The sequence below is a fragment of the Cyclopterus lumpus genome, chromosome 21 (assembly GCF_009769545.1).
Source record: "Cyclopterus lumpus isolate fCycLum1 chromosome 21, fCycLum1.pri, whole genome shotgun sequence".
In the NCBI taxonomy this organism is placed as follows: Eukaryota; Metazoa; Chordata; class Actinopteri; order Perciformes; family Cyclopteridae; genus Cyclopterus; species Cyclopterus lumpus.
In genome coordinates, this window is record NC_046986.1 from 1,314,681 (window position 1) to 1,335,620 (window position 20,940).

Below are 20,940 nucleotides of genomic sequence, written 5' to 3' on the forward strand. Positions count from 1 at the left end.
AGACAGTCAAACAGTCAGACAGTCAGACAGTCAGACAGTCAAACAGTCACACAGTCAAACAGTCACACAGTCACACAGTCAAACAGTCACACAGTCAGACAGTCAAACAGTCAGACAGTCAAACAGTCAGACAGTCAAACAGTCAAACAGTCACACAGTCACACAGTCAGACAGTCAAACAGTCAGACAGTCAAACAGTCAAACAGTCACACAGTCAGACAGTCAAACAGTCAGACAGTCAAACAGTCACACAGTCAGACAGTCAGACAGTCAAACAGTCACACAACAGTCCAGCAACACTCTTTACTTTCTGCTCGTTGCATGAAAACTGTCCTTTCAAAATAAAACCTCCGTCGTCACAGAACTCATGTGGCGCAACAGATTTGAATTAAAAGAACTATGGGATGGATCATTTTCACCATTGTTCGTCAGCTGGAACTCCAAGTGCATTGTGGGTAGTTTTAGTCGTCCGCGTGTTCCAGAAACTAAACCGATTCTAATGCGATCAGACGGGAACAAACAGTCAGACAGTCAGACAGTCAGACAGTCAGACAGTCAGCGGTGGAGGACTCAGACTGCCTAAATATATATTTACATATGTAAATATATTTACATATGTAAATATATTTACTTATATATGTCATTATATACATATATATTTGCATATATAAATATATTTTTTATATATGAATATATATACAAAAATATATTTACATTTATACGTAAATATATATATATATATAAATATATTTACATATATAAATATATATTTGTATGTAAAGATATATGCATATATATGTAAATATATATAAATATATTTTTTATATATGAATTTTCTATACAAAAATATATTTATATATATGTAAATATATATATTTACATATATACGTAAATATATATATATATACATATATAATTATATTTACATATATAAATATATATTTGTATGTAAAGATATATGAATATATATATGCATATATATACATATATATACATATATATGTAAATATATATGTATATGTGTTGATATTACCTGTTGATTCTGAAGTGTTGACGTGCTCAACACTTAAAGATCCTCATCATCCTCGTGTTTGGTGTCCCGATGCAGCTCAATGTCAGGGGCCAGACACGGACTAATGGGATCAGGTGTGTGTGTGTGTGTGTGTGTGTGTGTGTGTGTGTGTGTGTGTGTGTGTGTGTGCGTGTGTGTGTGTCTGTGTTCTTGATCCTTGTTATTCAGTCACACAAGGACACTTTGTGTTCAGGTTTCTTTTAATAACATGTGAATTAAACGTGGATCTGATATTTAATCACCATATTTAATATATTCTGTTTTAGTTTGCAACAATTTAAAGTGAATAAGTTGTAAATAACAACTTATTTCCTGTCTTTTCTATTGATGTGGTTCAAGTTGTTTACATGACCCCGAGGCTCGTCCCCTTTGACGTTTCCTCGTCACCTAACCTGAACATTTAGGAATCGCCAGGTAGAAAAAGGCCCGCGGGACTCGGGGGACCGATCCGGGCCCCGCTGGGCCTCTCGGCTTTCATGGGGGACTCGGCTTCGGTTTGTGGGACAAGGAGACTGTTTGTTTCCCAACGAAATGGGACGCGTCCCCCGAGAGATCCGATGAGGAGCTGAAGAACACGAGAGGAGGAGATACACGGCGAACACCAAATATGAGCGCTGTTCAGGGTCCAGGGGAGGAAGCACCTGAACGCACCGCTCCAGACTTCAGTGATGACCTCCTAACTGGGGGGCTCTGGGGGGGAACGAATGACGTCGTCAGGGCATTTTATATATATATATATATATATATGTATATATATATATATATAATATATATACATATATACATATATACATATATTCACAGGGTTATTTTAAGTTGATAATATGAGCTCGTGGAGTTTGATAATAGTTTGTTTCTTCTTCTCTGAGGAGGTGACTTCTCCATGGGCGAGCTCCAGGATCCCTTCCTCGTCTGCGTCCACCTCCTCGCCGACCCCGGCCAGGCCGAGGTCCTGCAGCGCGCTGCCGATGGCGTGCTGGCCCGGGTCCACCCTGAGCTGCAGCTGTTCCGGGTCTCCGAGCGGGCCGCCGCCTTCCGGCCCAAGCGCCGTCTCGGCGGCGGCCAGCCGGCCCTGGCGGTCATCGTCTTCCTCCAGGAGGCGCCCGGCGGCGAGGAGCAGATCCTGATGCGGAGGCCGCCTTGGCGCTTCCACCACACCGAGCAGGTCAGCGGCGGCCGCCGGGTGTCGCCGCTGTCGCCGTGCAGTCAGGACTTCTTCACGCTGTCCGCCGGCACGCCGCTGTGGGCCGTGCGGCGGGTCCACTACGGGAAAGAGATCGTGCGGTTCACCGTCTACTGCCGACACGAGAACTACGCGGACACGGTGCGGCTCTACAAGCTGCTGCTGCAGCGCAGGCTGGCGCAGAAGAAGGAGGACTTCTGCTTCTTCGTGGTCTACTCCAACCCGGAGACCGAGGTCCAGTTGTCCTTCAAGAGGCTCCCGCGAGGCCGGAGCCCCGCGGCGCTGGACTCGGCGGTGGTGGAGGTCCGGGTGCGAGATGTCGGGGCTCTGGTGCCGCTGCTCCCTCGGCCCTGCAGCCCGATCAGCGACGTCCGCTGGCGGACGGAGGACCACGACGGGAACAAGATCCTGCTGCAGGTGAGAGCGCCCTCTGCTGGTCACGGGTCATTGGTGGGATTCATGGCGAGTCTCACCTGGTATCACGTGACCCGCTAATTAATACACAACTATCAGAGTGAAAACTTGATCTTTATTAGATAAAACTCATGTTGACAAACTGTTCTGCAGACAAAGTACCCATCGTCATCATCTTCATCTTCTTCATCGACTGTAAAATAAGGTCATAGGAACACATTCAACTGATTCACAATGATCTCACACACACACACACACACGTAGTCCTTGTTTGGAGTGTATCACTTTCAGGGGGGGGGGGGGGGGTCCAGGCAGATAAGTAGTTCAAGCCGATTAAGCATCCGTCCATTACTGGATTGGACCGGGAACAATGAGCTGATCTGGTGTGACACCAGACCAGCTGGCCTGAAGTCTGAGGCTGCAGTCGCAATGGCCTGGTGAACTGACTGCCTGGTTAACGAGCTCTTTGGTTAACGAGCTGTTTGGTTAACGAACAGCCTGGTTAACGAGCTGCCTGGTTAACGAGCTGTGTGGTTAACAAGTTCCCTGGTTAACGAACAGCCTGGTTAACGAGCTGCCTGGTTAACGAGCTGTGTGGTTAACAAGCAGCCTAGTTAACGAGCTGCCTGGTTAACGAGCTGTGTGGTTAACGAGCAGCCTGGTTAACGAGCTGCCTGGTTAACGAGCAGCCTGGTTAACGAGCTGCCTGGTTAACGAGCAGCCTGGTTAACGAGCAGCCTGGTTAACGGGCAGCCTGGTTAATGAGCTGCCTGGTTAACGAGCAGCCTGGTTAACGAGCTGCCTGGTTAACGAGCAGCCTGGTTAACGAGCTGTGTGGTTAACGAGCAGCCTGGTTAACGAGCTGCCTGGTTAACGAGCAGCCTGGTTAACGAGCAGCCTGGTTAACGGGCAGCCTGGTTAATGAGCTGCCTGGTTAACGAGCAGCCTGGTTAACGAGCTGCCTGGTTAACGAGCAGCCTGGTTAACGAGCTGTGTGGTTAATGAGCAGCCTGGTTAACGAGCAGCCTGGTTAACGAGCTGCCTGGTTAACGAGCTGTGTGGTTAACGAGCAGCCTGGTTAACGAGCTGTGTGGTTAACGAGCAGCCTGGTTAACGAGCAGCCTGGTTAACGAGCTGCCTGGTTAACGAGCTGTGTGGTTAACGAGCAGCCTGGTTAACGAGCAGCCTGGTTAACGAGCTGTGTGCTTGACTCACTCCACTGATTAGACTCTCTGGTCTGACCTTTGAGTTTATTTTTTTATTTTTCCGTTTACATTCACTCTTAAATTCAGGATAATGAATCTCCAGGTTCAGCCTCCGTGTTCCAGTTCGGCCGTCATGGTGGAAACAGACCCGCTCGGCGTCTCCTCTTATTTATTGTTTTTGAACCCAAAACATCTGGAAATCTGCGATCGTCTATCTGTCTTCTGTCTGGAAAAGAAGGCCGAGGTGTGACCCACATGATGAGTCCTCCAGCTGGAGAACAGGAGCCCACTTTTGATACTCCCTCCTTCCTTCCCCCTGCTTCCTTGTTCCTCAATATGATATTTAAAGGAACAGCGTCACATTTAGGGGGAGAAATAACTTTAATCCTACGAGATCATTATTACTAACAACTGGTCTGTCTTTCCGGTCTCAGGTCCGAGGGTCTCCCGTCTCCGAGTCGTCCTCGGCTCCGTCCACCTTCCTCCGCAGCGCCGCCTCCTACAGGAACCGCCGGCACCACCGGTCCATGTCCCGTCCCAGAGTCCAGCACCCCTGCGAGGACCAGCAGGACGAGTGGACCACCTGGAGGCCCCAGTGGAGGGCCCACAGGTCGGGCTCCCTCTTCTCTCTGCCCGACCCGACTCCTCACCGGAGCTCCTCCCTCCACCGGAGCTCCTCCCTCCACCGGAGCTCCTCCCTCGTCCCGCCCTTCCGTCTCAACCTGGACGCTCTGGTCGGGGCGGAGGAGACGGACGTGGACACGGGGGACAAAGTGAGTCCGGCTGGCGGCGTGGACCTCAGCGTGGTCTCCGCCTACATCAAGTCCACCAGCCTGCCCCGGACTCCTCCTCCACCTCCCGGCGCCGCCACGCCGGGCCGCATCCCAGACGTCTCGGCCTGCACCCTGTTCGGGCCGCGAGTCCTCGGTGTCATCGCCGTGCCGTCTCTCAGCGACGGATCCACCAACCGGTCGGACAGCTGCAGCATCGCCAGCGCTCCAGTGGAGGAGGAGGAAGAGGAGGAGCTTGAGGAGGGGGAGGAGGAGTTCTACATCTGAGGTGTTGTTGAGGACCGATCACATGATCAAACGGGATAACAGGTTCGTTCGACATGAACTGCTTCTCCCCTGGAGAGCAGACGAGAGCAGCGGCATCATCATCATCATCATCATCGTCATCATCATCGTCATCATCATCATCATCATCGTCATCATCGTCATCATTATCGTCATCATCATCAGCATCATCGTCATCGTCATCGTCATCATTATCGTCATCATCATCATCGTCATCATCATCAGCATCATCGTCGTCGTCTTCAGCATCATCGTCATCATCATCGTCGTCTTCATCAGCATCATCGTCATCATCATCGTCATCATCAGCATCATCGTCGTCATCATCGTCATCATCATCCGGGGATCGTTGTGGTCCAATCGGACAGTTTTCAGCTGCCTTCAAAGCGCTAACAGGAAGTCACCGTTTCTGTGACTTCCTGTTAGCGCTGCAGGCTAACAGGAAGTCACAGAAACGGTGACTTCCTGTTAGCGCTGCAGGCTAACAGGAAGTCACAGAAACGGTGACTTCCTGTTAGCGCTGCAGGCTGCTTGTAGTTTACAGATCTGATTTATATGTGTTCATAAATATATATTGATGTAGAAATGTGTGTTTATCTGTATCCTTTGTTCTTTATATGTCTGTGAAATACATTACTACTCGTTTTGATACGCACTATATAAATGAGCTTTATTAATATTAGTATTATACTATTATTATTATTATTATACTTATGAGTATATATGAGTATATAATAATCTTTATTGACACAGAACAGACTCTTTAATGTTTCTCTACTAAAATATTATAATACAAAATATAATCAACATCCTCTAAATTCAGAAACAGCAGGCAAAAATATTATTATATAATTATTAATATTTCATAATCTGCAGTTCACGTTTCTGTAGTTTGATCAAAGAAGTCCTCGTTGTCACCAGGAGGCGGGGCTTCAGTCAGCCCGAGGCATGCTGGGAGATGTAGTCCTTCCAGCGTGTTCACGGTTAAAAAAAAAGAAATACAACCAGTTTAACAAACTATAAATAATTGAATTAGAAATACATCAAATGTTGATGCATTTTGAAAGTGCCACTAAATAAAGATGCTTTTTTGTTTGTTTATTTATTTATGTTATGAACAAATCGATCAAGACCTCTTTACACGTTGATCCGGATCACAATCAAATCAAAGGGAAATAAAAGATTATAAAAAGAAATCAAATACAACAGCAGGGCTACTTTATTAATTATGATTGTCATGATGTTTTTATTCAGACTGTGAGGTCTAAATGCAGCACGACGCTGCCCTCTGGTGGCGAACAGTGATAATTCAATTCAATTCAGTTTATTTTGTACAGCCCAATATCACAAATCACAACCTCCCCTCAGAGGGCTTTACAATCTGTACACATACGACATCCCTGACCTTTGACCTCACATCGGATCAGGAAAAACTCCCCAAAAATAACCTTTGACAGGGAAAAAAGTGAAGAAACCTTCAGGAGAGCAACAGAGGAGGATCCCTCTCCCCGGATGGACAGATGAATAGATGTCATGTGACCAGATGAACAGAGTTACAGAGTTACATAAACACATTACATGAATATGACAATGTATGAATGGAACTCCAATCCATGAAACAGAAGGAGGTATAATAACTTTAACTCATTAAAGAATTGATCTGTGATATTCTGTTCTTCAAATTAAGGGCACAGCACATAAGAATATAGTAAGTCATTATTAAAAATTATAATTATTCAAACTTAAAAGTTTACTTTTGTATTATTATTATTATTATTTATTTTTAAAATAATATATTATTATTATATAATATATTTATATATATATATGTATACATATATTGCCCTCGATGGACTGGCGGCCTGTCCAGGGTGTCCCCTGCCTTCGCCCTATGTCAGCTGGGATAGGCTCCAGCGCCCCGCGACCCTAATGAGGATAAGCGGTATTGAAGATGGATGGATGGATGGATGGATGGATGTATACATATATATGACATTTTATACCAAAAATATTGTTAAGCATATGTTGTGTTTTTATTTACTCCATACTTAATAATTTGGACTCAAACATTTTATTTTAGTTCAGAAAACTTAAGCTGTTTAAGTTAAAGTTTTTTTGTATTTTAAATAATAAATTAAATACATGGGGGAGACATTAACAATAATAGAGAATACTTACCCATCAAATCAAGCTCCATCTACTCCAACTCAGTTATTGTTGATTCATAACGTAAATATCTACGTTGTGAAGGAAACGACCAGCAGAAAGATAATTAAGAGATAAACGTGAGAAGATCGAGCTTCAGAAACGATAACAAATATTAATTTGTGAAGTAAAACATAACAAAATTAAATCAGAGCTCAGAAGAGAAGAATAACCTGAAAACTTGAAATGTTCATGAATTCACCTTACAGAATTTTAAATGACAAATACTTCAATATAAAATAATACTTCAATATAAAATAAATACATATAAAATAATACTTCAATAAAATAATAAATACATATAAAATAATACTTCAATATAAAATAAATACATATAAAATAATACTTCAATATAAAAATAATAATTACATATAAAATAATACTTAAATATAAAATAAATACATATAAAATAATACTATAATATAAAATAAATACATATAAAATAACACTTTAATATAAAATAATAAATACATATAAAATACTCCAATATAAAATAATACTTCAGTATAAAATAATACTTCAATATAAAAATAATAATTACATATAAAATAATACTTAAATATAAAATAAATACATATAAAATAATACTATAATATAAAATAAATACATATAAAATAACACTTTAATATAAAATAATAAATACATATAAAATACTCCAATATAAAATAATACTTCAGTATAAAATAATACTTAAATATAAAATAATAAATACATATAAATAAAAGGAAGGAAGTCTGTTTCAGATGGAGCTAAAGAGGAAGTGTGTGTGTGTGTGTGTGTGTGTGTGTGTGTGTGTGTGTGAGTGTGTGTGTGTGTGTGTGTGTGTGTGTGTGTGTGTGTGTGTGTGTGTGTGTGTGTGTGTGTGTGTGTGTGTGTGTGTGTGTGTGTGTGAGGACTCGTCCCCTCACGTCGCCCCTCTCTCGTGGCTTTAATCCCCGGTGTGGTACCTGGCAGATCCCTCTGGCTGTAGCCGCCTGGCCCGGTTAATCCCCCCCGAGGGGGGAAGTAGGGCACAAGGAGTCAGCCAATCACAGGGCACAAGGAGTCAGCCAATCACAGGGCACAAGGAGTCAGCCAATCACAGGGCACAAGGAGTCAGCCAATCACAGGGCACAAGGAGTCAGCCAATCACAGCCGTGCATCTCAACTCTGGTTCAACATCAATGAACTTTGTGATTGTGATTTGTGTATTTTACAACCAGCAACTTTTGTTGTTGTTGTTGTTGTTGTTGTTGTTGTTGTTGTTGCTGCTCTTCTTCTTCTCCAACAACTACACTTTGGATTATTTATATTTATCTCAGTGAGTCAAAGGTGGAAATATAATAATACCTTATTAAATCAAAGAGAAAAGAGAAATAACTAAAATAATACATTAGTAAATAAAAAACTATATTTAAAGAGGAAGAAATTAAATAATACATTAGTAAATAAAAAACTATATTTAAAGAGGAAGAAATTAAATAATACATTAGTAAATAAAAAACTATATTTAAAGAGGAAGAAATTAAATAATACATTAGTAAATAAATAAAAAATGTAAATACAATTTTCAAAATAAAATTTTAAAAAATAGATAAAAATAATAACTCAATTATTTCCGTATATATTTATTATTATAACACGGGTAGATGAAATCAAGCATTCTGATTGGTTGAGAGTGAGTCACAGGGTGTACTTTATTGAGCCATAATGTCCACTTCAGGTGGACGTCATGCCACCATAGACCAAAGACAGCGATGGAGTGATGATAATAATAATAATAATAATAATAATAATAATAATAATAATAATAATATCCTTCTGGAGAAGGCACTTCACCACTTCACCACCTGAGAGAGAAGCCATCTCATGAGAGACGAAGGGGACATGAGAAACGTTTTAATGGAGATATCAACATCAACAAAGGTTAATTATATTAATATTGTTGTATTGCAAGAATGAATGAGATGGTGCGAGATCTAGTTAGGCTAACAAACGTGATGCTAGGCTAACAAACGTGCTAACAAACGTGATGCTAGGCTAACAAACGTGATGCTAGGCTAACAAACGTGCTAACAAACGTGATGCTAGGCTAACAAACGTGATGCTAGGCTAACAAACGTGATGCTAGGCTAACAAACGTGATGTTCCCAATGCTGTTTGTCTGTTGCATAGCAACAGCCCCACACACAGGGACTATTTTCTCTAACGTTTGGTGGCTACAACTATTTTATGCTGAAAGACAGCTTAATATTTACTTACTATTTATAATGTATTATTTATAATGTACCATTTACTTACTATTTATAAAGTACCATTTACTTACTATTTATAAAGTACCATTTCCTGGAGGCCGGACGGTATCGTCAATAACGTTCTGTGAACACGACGTTATTGACGATATTACTGCCTCTCGTACCTTATTGCTTAAATATAGTTTTAAAAATATATTTTGTTTTGTTAAGAATTAGTTCTGCATATTTAAACAATTTAGATTGATTTATTCTCATATAATGTCAGTTATTTATTTTCTATCACATATTTCTTGTCGCTATGACAACATAAAAGCACGATGGCGAAACATGAGTCCAACAAACCAACGAGGTCACGGGATTATTTATTCACTATTTCTCTTAATATTTCTTCACTATATCATTCATTATTTCTTCATATTTCTTCATTATTTCTTCATATTTCTTCATTATTTCATATTTCTTCATATTTCTTCATATTTCTTCATTATTTCATATTTCTTCATTATTTCTTCATATTTCTTAAATATTTCTTTATTTCTTCATATTTATCTGTATTTTATATATGATCAATTTCTATATCTATATTTCCTTCTTCCAGGTTGGTTTAGTTCCAGTAATAATAAATATATCAGTAGAATCTCATGAATGTGTCCCGGTCTGGGATTTGCTGCCCGGTGACCTGCCTCCCTCCGCCAGGCTCCTGCAGCCCCGAGGAGGGAGGCCGGACCTGGACGAGTGGTACGGACGTCTCCGCCGGAGACCGAGACCACGGTCCCCTTTAAACACGGTCTTATGACCGGAGACCGGCTCAGAGAGACACAGCTGGAGGACCGGACCAGAGACCTGCAGCCGGGGACAGAGAGAGGACCGGACCAGAGACCAGAGACCTGCAGCCGGGGACAGAGAGAGGACCGGACCAGAGACCAGAGACCAGAGACCAGAGACCTGCAGCCAGGGACAGAGAGAGAACCGGACCAGAGACCAGAGACCAGAGACCAGAGACCTGCAGCCAGGGACAGAGAGAGAACCGGACCAGAGACCAGAGACCTGAGACCTGCAGCCGGGGACAGAGAGAGGACCGGACCAGAGACCAGAGACCAGAGACCTGCAGCCGGGGTCAGAGAGAGAACCGGACCAGAGACCAGAGACCTGCAGCCGGGGACAGAGAGAGAACCGGACCAGAGACCAGAGACCTGAGACCTGCAGCCGGGGACAGAGAGAGAACCGGACCAGAGACCAGAGACCTGCAGCCAGGGACAGAGAGAGGACCGGACCAGAGACCAGAGACCTGCAGCCGGGGACAGAGAGAGAACCGGACCAGAGACCAGAGACCTGCAGCCGGGGACAGAGAGAGAACCGGACCAGAGACCAGAGACCAGAGACCTGCAGCCGGGGACAGAGAGAGAACCGGACCAGAGACCAGAGACCAGAGACCTGCAGCCGGGGTCAGAGAGAGAACCGGACCAGAGACCAGAGACCTGCAGCCGGGGACAGAGAGAGAACCGGACCAGAGACCAGAGACCTGCAGCCGGGGACAGAGAGAGAACCGGACCAGAGACCTGCAGCCAGGGACAGAGAGAGAACCGGACCAGAGACCTGCAGCCAGGGACAGAGAGAGAACCGGACCAGAGACCAGAGACCAGAGACCTGCAGCCGGGGACAGAGAGAGAACCGGACCAGAGACCAGAGACCTGCAGCCAGGGACAGAGAGAGGACCGGACCAGAGACCAGAGACCTGCAGCCGGGGACAGAGAGAGGACCGGACCAGAGACCAGAGACCTGCAGCCGGGGACAGAGAGAGGACCGGACCAGAGACCAGAGACCTGAGACCTGCAGCCGGGGACAGAGAGAGAACCGGACCAGAGACCAGAGACCTGCAGCCAGGGACAGAGAGAGAACCGGACCAGAGACCAGATTCTGGGGACCGAGAGAGAACCGAACCAGAGACCAGATTCTGGGGACCGAGAGAGAACCGAACCAGAGACCAGAGCCGGATGCTTGGTGGCCTCACCTGTCCACAGGTAGGACCAACATTGACATTCATCATTTTAATAAACTAATATTCTTCAACACGTGTTCTGATCATTTACTAAAGTAAAATGAGCAACGCAACAAATTACACGAGAAGTGCAGAGAGTAATATTATGTTTATGTTGTATTATTACTATCAGTGGTGTAGAATTTGCTCCAGCTTGAGTACTTAAGGACAAGTTTGAGGTACTTATACTTACATATTTTTATTTTTACTAGCTACTTTGTACTTAAATATTGTACTTTTTACTAAACTACATTTAGAAATGTTACAAAAACAAAATAATTATAATAAATTATTATTATTACAAAACATGAAATATATTTTATTCATTTATTTTTGGTATTTTAAGTATGTTTTTACGCTACTTAAAAAGTACTTCTTCCATCTCTGATTGTTACTATTAATGAACATGTAACATTAAAATGAGTTAGAGGTGAAGTATAAGTATCCTGCAGGATCTAGTTTGACTCCCTCTCCTCCTCTTGGTCCTGCAGGATCTAGTTTGACTCCCTCTCCTCCTCTTGGTCCCGCAGGATCTAGTTTGACTCCCTCTCCTCTTGGTCCCGCAGGATCTAGTTTGACTCCCTCTCCTCTTGGTCCTGCAGGATCTAGTTTGACTCCCTCTCCTCTTGGTCCTGCAGGATCTAGTTTGACTCCCTCTCCTCCTCTTGGTCCCGCAGGATCTAGTTTGACTCCCTCTCCTCTTGGTCCCGCAGGATCTAGTTTGACTCCCTCTCCTCCTCTTGGTCCTGCAGGATCTAGTTTGACTCCCTCTCCTCCTCTTGGTCCTGCAGGATCTAGTTTGACTCCCTCTCCTCCTCTTGGTCCTGCAGGATCTAGTTTGACTCCCTCTCCTCCTCTTGGTCCTGCAGGATCTAGTTTGACTCCCTCTCCTCCTCTTGGTCCTGCAGTATCTAGTTTGACTCCCTCTCCTCCTCTTGGTCCTGCAGGATCTAGTTTGACTCCCTCTCCTCTTGGTCCTGCAGGATCTAGTTTGACTCCCTCTCCTCTTGGTCCTGCAGGATCTAGTTTGACTCCCTCTCCTCTTGGTCCCGCAGGATCTAGTTTGACTCCCTCTCCTCTTGGTCCTGCAGGATCTAGTTTGACTCCCTCTCCTCTTGGTCCTGCAGGATCTAGTTTGACTCCCTCTCCTCTTGGTCCTGCAGGATCTAGTTTGACTCCCTCTCCTCTTGGTCCTGCAGGATCTAGTTTGACTCCCTCTCCTCTTGGTCCCGCAGGATCTAGTTTGACTCCCTCTCCTCTTGGTCCTGCAGGATCTAGTTGGGCACTTGGACCCCGTCCTGCAGCAGTGAGGATGCGGGTCCTGCCCGTGGCGTCCCTCTTCCTCGGCCTCTGGCTGGTCGGGGGGAGCCGCTGTGACGGAGGCCTCCAGCGCAGCATGGCGGAGCTGCACGGCCGGCTGGCGGTGCTCCTCTACCAGACCCTCAGCGAGACGGAGAAGACCTCCAACCTGATGGTGTCCCCGGCCAGCGTGTCCTCGTCTCTGGGTCTGCTGCAGCTCGGCGCCCGCGGCAACACGCTGGCTCAGCTGGAGGCCACGCTGGGATACAACGTGAAGGGTAGGCGGCACCAGGACCCCCAGGAGCCCCAGGAGCACCAGGACCCGCATCCTCTCAGAACATAGTCCAAGACTCAAAGATATTCAGTTCTCAATGACAGCGCCCCCTGTTGGCTCGAAGTGGTCATCGTTGTTCTGAGGTTTATTATAAAATAAATGACAAGGAAACAAGAGCCCCCTGAAGAATACATCTGAAAAATAATAAGGAAATGTAGAAAGAAATACATAAATAACTAAATAAAATTACAATTGTATTATCATAATTCATTTATTTTTATTTTTATTTATATATATATATATTAAATGTATGAACATATGATTTTCATAATGAGTTCTGTATATAATGTCATTTATTTATGTATATCACTTCTTGAAAAGAAATAATAAAAGGGATAGAAATAAATATGGCATTTTATGAGAATGAATAAATAAAAAAACCTTAAGAATATAACAAACTAAATCCAGTGTATATATATATATATATATATATTATTTCCTGACCCTCTGTGTCTGTCCGGCAGACGTCCAGGTTCAGGACTTCCTGCTGCGTTCCCACAGAGATGCTAGTAACAGCAGCCAGGGGGCGCTGCTGCAGCAGACCTGCACGCTGTTCGTGCAGAGCGGCGTGCAGCTGCTGACCGACTTCACGCGGCGAGCAGCGGTGTGGGCCGACGGCGGCCTGGTGCGTGCCGACTTCAGCCAGGTCAACCACACGGGACGCAGCGCCGCCGGTACGGAGGTCCTCCTGCAAATTAATGATTATTGAAACGATCAAAAACACTATTTAAATTGATAAGTAATAAGTAAATTGATTTTATTAATTATAGTCGTGAACCTCCGCTGGTTACTAGCTAATGTTACTTGCTAATGTTACTAGCTAATGTTACTAGCTAACGTTACTAGCTAATGTTACTAGCTAACGTTACTAGCTAACGTTACTAGCTAACGTTACTAGCTAACGTTACTTGCTAACGTTACTAGCTAATGTTATTTGCTAACGTTACTAGCTAATGTTACTAGCTAACGTTACTAGCTAATGTTACTAGCTAACGTTACTAGCTAACGTTACTAGCTAATGTTTCTTGCTAACGTTACTAGCTAATGTTATTTGCTAACGTTACTAGCTAATGTTACTAGCTAATGTTACTAGCTAACGTTACTAGCTAATGTTACTAGCTAACGTTACTAGCTAACGTTACTAGCTAATGTTACTAGCTAACGTTACTAGCTAATGTTACTTGCTAACGTTACTAGCTAACATTACTAGCTAATGTTACTAGCTAACGTTACTAGCTCTCCTCCTGTTGGTCTAAACACTGATTTGTTGTCACATGATCAGAGAGAAACATGATGACATGGTCACACATGATCTACTGAATACTGAGAGATGAGTTAAACATTACCCCCCCCCCCCCCCCCCCAGAGGAGCCGTGGCCCCTGCAGGCAGGAAGCAGCAGCGGGGAGCTGTCGGGCTCCGGCGAGGCCCAGGCCGAGGCCCCGTGGTTGGGCCAGCGGCTGCAGATGGCGCTGGTCAACACGGTGGCGTTCAGGGGCGTCTGGCAGAAACAGTTCCTGTTCAGCAGCACACAGAACCTGCCCTTCGTCCTGTCTGACGGGACCACCGTCAAAGTACCCATGATGCACCAGGCCGGCGAGGTCCGCTTCGGTAAGAGAAACTGATGAAGTTATCTGTGATCAGGTGACATGAGTCACGTGATCCCTTCAGTCTCTGTATTGGATGTTATGAAGGACATATAATAATATAATATAATAATATTAATTTAGTTTTTTCATGATTTCTCATGAAAACATTACGCCTCATTTTTTGTAAGTCTTTTCAAAATAAACTTCCTTCTTCACAGGAAACGACTACTTTGTTACCTTTAAACAACCCCTGTAGAGAAATAAGTTAAGTATTAAATGTGTTATTAAGAAACAAAGGTTGAATATCCTGTAAAATATTTGATTTGGCTGCTAAATATTTACTTAAGCTTTTTAACACTTTGTGTTTGTAAAACATGTAAAATCTAATTTACCTTCTGCGTTTAATCTTCAGACGTGTAAATAAAGTATTTATCAGTTAACTATTACTCTTAAAATGGTCGAAGAGGACCATCGAAGGAGCTCACAGCGAGCCACCAGAGACCACGCCCACCTGTCAGTCAAAGAGGCCCCGCCCTCACCTTCCAACCGTAATATAATTTTAAACGTGCGTTATAGACTCTCTGGGAGCCTCTAGTGGATGTTTGAGGAGCTGCAGGTCGTGTAACTTCACAAGTTGCCGTTTAGCATTTCTTTATTAGTTGCAATCTGAACCTTCGCCACTAGATGGCGTCTCCTTTACCTTTAACTGGACTGAATCCAAACCACCAGGTCAGTTCAGGACGGCGTGGGAGCAGCGCTACACCGTGCTGGAGCTGCCGTACTTGGGCCGCTCCCTGAGCCTGCAGGTGGTCCTGCCCAGCGAGAGGAAGACGCCGCTGTCCTCGCTGGAGTCCCAGCTCAGCGCCCGCCAGCTGACCTCCTGGGACTCGGGCCTGCGCAGAACCAGGATGGACGTTCTGCTGCCGAGGTTCAGCTCTTACAGCACCGGGACGCCGCACGGTTTTACATCCAGGCCTCTGAACGCCGTTACAAAATACTTCCTGTCTGCTTGTTTTTCGCAGGTTCAGGATGCAGAACAGGTTCAACCTGCGGTCGGTGCTTCCTGCCATGGGCATCAGCGACGCCTTCGACCCGACGGCGGCGGATTTCACTGGAATATCAGGTCAGAGCTGCTAACTGATCCAGAATCAGAAACGTAGTCGATACCAGAGGAGTCGCCCCCTGGTGGTCAGGAGAGAGAATGCAGCTTTAACACATGAAGCATAGACTTCTATACAACCAGAGGAGTCGCCCCCTGGTGGTCAGGAGAGAGAATGCAGCTTTAACACATGAAGCATAGACTTCTATACAACCAGAGGAGTCGCTCCCTGATGGTCAGTAGAGAGAATGCAGCTTTAACACATGAAGCATAGACTTCTATACAACCAGAGGAGTCGCCCCCTGGTGGTCAGGAGAGAGAATGCAGCTTTAACACATGAAGCATAGACTTCTGTACAACCAGAGGAGTCGCCCCCTGATGGTCAGTAGAGAGAATGCAGCTTTAACACATGAAGCATAGACTTCTATACAACCAGAGGAGTCGCCCCCTGGTGGTCAGGAGAGAGAATGCAGCTTTAACACATGAAGCATAGACTTCTATACAACCAGAGGAGTCACCCCCTGGTGGTCAGGAGAGAGAATGCAGCTTTAACACATGAAGCATAGACTTCTATACAACCAGAGGAGTCGCCCCCTGGTGGTCAGGAGAGAGAATGCAGCTTTAACACATGAAGCATAGACTTCTATACAACCAGAGGAGTCGCCCCCTGGTGGTCAGGAGAGAATGCAGCTTTAACACATGAAGCATAGACTTCTATACAACCAGAGGAGTCGCCCCCTGGTGGTCAGGAGAGAATGCAGCTTTAACACATGAAGCATAGACTTCTATACAACCAGAGGAGTCGCCCCCTGGTGGTCAGGAGAGAATGCAGCTTTAACACATGAACCATAGACTTCTATACAACCAGAGGAGTCGCCCCCTGGTGGTCAGGAGAATACAGCTTTAATACATGAAGCATAGATTTCTATACAACCAGAGGAGTCGCCCCCTGGTGGTCAGGAGAGAGAATACAGCTTTAACACATGAAACATAGACTTCTATACAACCAGAGGAGTCGCCCCCTGGTGGTCAGGAGAGAGAATGCAGCTTTAACACATGAAGCATAGACTTCTATACAACCAGAGGAGTTGCCCCCTGGTGGTCAGGAGAGACTTTAAAGAACAGGATGTTTGTTTCCTCCTCAGTGAAGGAGAGTCTCTACGTGTCCGATGCTTTCCATGAAGTGAGAATAGACGTTGCAGAGGACGGGACGAAGGCAGCGGCCGCTACTGGTGAGAGACGTTATACATAGAACATAGAACATAGAACATAGAACATAGAACATAGAACATAGCCAGATGATGAAATAAACCCTGTGTGATGTTTCAGCCATGGTTCTCCTCAAACGATCCCGAGCTCCTGTTTTCAAGGCGGACCGTCCGTTTTTATTCCTGCTCCGACAGATTAACACAGGTATTTATCAATTATTAATAAATAATAAATTACATATAACAAACATCACAATATAGAAACACTCGTTGGACCAGGAGTCACTTATAAGAACATATTTGTTGTTAAAAAGTAAAAATATTAATCACAAGTTTAAGGAATTTAAATCAACAAAAGAAAAACAATGACCAACATTTGTGTTTTTGTTTTTCATTTCAGGATCTATCATGTTCATGGGACGAGTGATGAACCCAGAACTACAAGCCCCCTAAGAGAGACACACAGACACACACAGACATACACACACACACACACACACAGACACACACACACACACACACACACACACAGACACACACACACACACACACACACACACACACAGACACACACACACACACACAGACACAGACACACACACACACACAGACACACAGACACACACACACAGATACACACACACAGACACACACAGACACACACACACAGACACACACACACACACACACACACACAGACACACACACACACACACACACAGACACACACACACACAGACACACACAGACACACACACCTCTACCCCCCCCCCCCCCCCCCCCCCACGTCACTACTGGTATTTATTTGTGGATCCACTTCAGGAAGAGGGAAAAGTTTTTGTAAATGTCTGTAAATTAAATTTTATTACATGTTTTTTACGCTCAGTGTTCTGGTCCTTTATTGTTCTATAGTACTAGTCTTTAGTATATTATATAGTACATAGTATATAAAGCAGGTACGGAGTGGGGCATGTTGAAGCAAGCAGCCACAATCACACAGACACTGTTACTTCCTACTTTAGTAAGTACATTGATGATGTGACCCAAAACCACCACCACTCGGGCTAACCAGAAGCCCCGACTGACAGGGACAGAAACCCCTTCAGAGATGATGGAAGTGGACTACAATTCCGTAGCAGGGCATTCAGACCCTTACGGACTACAAACCCGTGGCAGGGAATTCAGACCCTTACGGACTACGAACTCGTGGCAGGGCATTCAGACCCTTACGGACTACAAACTCGTGGCAGGGCATTCAGACCCTTACGGACTACGAACTCGTGGCAGGGCATTCAGACCCTTACGGACTACGAACTCGTGGCAGGGCATTCAGACCCTTACGGACTACGAACTCGTGGCAGGGCATTCAGACCCTTACGGACTACAAACTCGTGGCAGGGCATTCAGACCCTTACGGACTACAAACTCGTGGCAGGCCATTCAGACCCTTACGGACTACGAACCCGTGGCAGGGCATTCAGACCCTTACGGACTACAAACCCGTGGCAGGGCATTCAGACCCTTACGGACTACAAACTCGTGGCAGGGCATTCAGACCCTTACGGACTACAAACTCGTGGCAGGGCATTCAGACCCTTACGGACTACGAACTCGTGGCAGGGCATTCAGACCCTTACGGACTACGAACTCGTGGCAGGGCATTCAGACCCTTACGGACTACAAACTCGTGGCAGGGCATTCAGACCCTTACGGACTACGAACTCGTGGCAGGGCATTCAGACCCTTACGGACTACAAACTCGTGGCAGGGCATTCAGACCCTTACGGACTACAAACTCGTGGCAGGCCATTCAGACCCTTACGGACTACGAACCCGTGGCAGGGCATTCAGACCCTTACGGACTACAAACCCGTGGCAGGGCATTCAGACCCTTACGGACTACAAACCCGTGGCAGGGCATTCAGACCCTTACGGACTACAAACCCGTGGCAGGGCATTCAGACCCTTACGGACTACAATTCCGTAGCAGGGCATTCAGACCCTTACGGACTACAAACCCGTGGCAGGGCATTCAGACCCTTACGGACTACGAACTCGTGGCAGGGCATTCAGACCCTTACGGACTACAAACCCGTGGCAGGGCATTCAGACCCTTACGGACTACGAACTCGTGGCAGGGCATTCAGACCCTTACGGACTACAAACCCGTGGCAGGGCATTCAGACCCTTACGGACTACAAACTCGTGGCAGGGCATTCAGACCCTTACGGACTACAAACCCGTGGCAGGGCATTCAGACCCTTACGGACTACGAACCCGTGGCAGGGCATTCAGACCCTTACGGACTACGAACCCGTGGCAGGGCATTCAGACCCTTACGGACTACGAACCCCTGGCAGCGCATTCAGACCCTTACGGACTACGAATCCGTGGCAGGGCATTCAGACCCATACGGACTACAAACCTGTGGCAGAGCATTCAGAAGAGGACCCTCTCCAACACCAGCAAGGCAGCCGGTCCAGACAACAGGTCCAGACAGCAGTCGTGTGTTGAAGGACTGCGTAGAAGAGCTTAAGGATGTCTTTTACGGATATCTTTAATACTTCTGAGACAAGCTGTCGTTCCATCATACCTCAAGGCCACCACCATCATACCTGTGCCAAAGAAATCCAATCCGTCCGGCTTTAATGACTATCGTCAAGTGGCACTGACCCCCATAATGATGTAGTGCTTTGAACAGCTAGTCATGTCACACATCAAATCCATTCCCCCTCCCACCCTGGACCCTTTCCAGTTTGCATACCGTGCCAAAAGGTCCACGGAGGATGCAATCTGCTCTGCTCTCCACCCACCTGGACACAAAAGACTCATATGTGAGAATGCTGTTCATAGACTTTAGTTCAGCATTCAACACTATAATCCCACAACAACTCATCTGTAAACTAGACCAGCTGGGGCTCAGCACCTCGCTTTGTAACTGGTGCTGGACTTCCTCAGTGAGAGGCCACAAGCCTCAATACCTTGATCAGCATTACACTGAGAACAGGGGCCCCTCAAGGCTGTGTGCTCAGTCCACTGCTCTTCACCCTGCTGACTCACAACTGTACACCAACCTACAGCACCAATCACAATCTGGTGGGTCCCATCACCAAAGATTATGAGTCCCACTACAGGAAGGAGGTCAACCTTCTGACCACGTGGTGCAGAGACATCCTCCTCCTTCTGAATATCAGCAAGACCAAGGAGAATGTTGTTGACTTCCGGAGAGGCCACACCCACCACTGACCCACCACTGATCAATGGTGCTGATAAAGAGAGAGTGAGCAGCACCCGATTCCTTGGGGTGCTCATCAGTGAGGACCTCTCGTGGACAACCAACACGACATCACTGGCCAAGAAAGCCCAGAGCGCCTCTACTTCCTCACCACTGAGGCCCCATTGAGAGCCTCCTGACAACCTGCATCACTGTGTGAGGGAACCAGACCGGCTAGAACAGGAACGCCCTGCAGGACATATGACACCCACAGAGTGACCATGATGGTGATATATACGAGTGTGCATCTCTACCTGTGAGGCTAGACTACTGGACCACTTGGATCCTGGCTAAGTACCTTTTTTAAATAAGTTTATCTGCCAGAGTCCTGTTGTGTTTGCTGTATTGGCGCTACTAGAGTGCTAATCTGTACTGTCTGATCCTTAATTCAGCTTTGGCAGGAAGTAGAGATTCTTGTCAACCTTGATATTCACTGATTAAAGGAAAGATCAGCTATTGTTCTGAGCCCACTTGGTCCCGTTTGCTGGTGCATAACCAGGTACCAGTACGAAGACTCGGAGGATAAAGACCTAGAAGTCTTTCGTTGGAGTAAAGACTCGGAGGATAAAGTCTTTTGTTGGTGTTTACCTGCATTACCTGTGCGTATATCAACTTGTAGATACTATAGGCCACGGACTCGTTCACACATATACCGAAATCCCTCCTCAGTTATCTTTCCCACACCCAGCACCTCGTCACAGGGCGCCTCTGG

At 45.5% G+C, this 20,940-nt stretch overlaps 2 protein-coding genes across 2 annotated transcripts in view; both read left to right on the forward strand.

The window, feature by feature from the left end:
- Positions 1-5,083, forward strand: part of LOC117750688 (protein FAM124A-like) — a 14,341-nt gene extending 9,258 nt beyond the window's left edge. The window contains exons 3-4 of the mRNA XM_034561973.1: positions 1,945-2,672; positions 4,309-5,083. Coding sequence (XP_034417864.1) covers positions 1,945-2,672; positions 4,309-4,932 — 1,352 coding nt within the window. The 3' untranslated portion in view covers positions 4,933-5,083. The remainder of the gene's footprint in view (positions 1-1,944; positions 2,673-4,308) is intronic.
- Positions 5,084-12,739: 7,656 nt separating this feature from the next.
- On the forward strand, positions 12,740-17,407 carry serpine3 (serpin peptidase inhibitor, clade E (nexin, plasminogen activator inhibitor type 1), member 3). Its single transcript, XM_034562307.1, has 8 exons — positions 12,740-13,004; positions 13,525-13,734; positions 14,427-14,669; positions 15,377-15,575; positions 15,670-15,770; positions 16,892-16,978; positions 17,076-17,159; positions 17,355-17,407. The coding sequence occupies exons 1-8, from the start codon at positions 12,740-12,742 to the stop codon at positions 17,405-17,407; spliced, it is 1,242 nt and encodes a 413-aa protein (XP_034418198.1).
- Positions 17,408-20,940: the final 3,533 nt, after the last annotated feature.

Excerpts from the sequence above, each read along its gene's own strand:
- serpine3 (XM_034562307.1), top strand. The coding sequence starts at position 12,740 with ATGCGGGTCCTGCCCGTGGCGTCCCTCTTCCTCGGCCTCTGGCTGGTC. Across the intron at positions 14,670-15,376 it reads GGCCGGCGAGGTCCGCTTCG|GTCAGTTCAGGACGGCGTGG; the intron begins GTAAGAGAAACT and ends CCAAACCACCAG. Across the intron at positions 16,979-17,075 it reads GAAGGCAGCGGCCGCTACTG|CCATGGTTCTCCTCAAACGA; the intron begins GTGAGAGACGTT and ends GTGATGTTTCAG.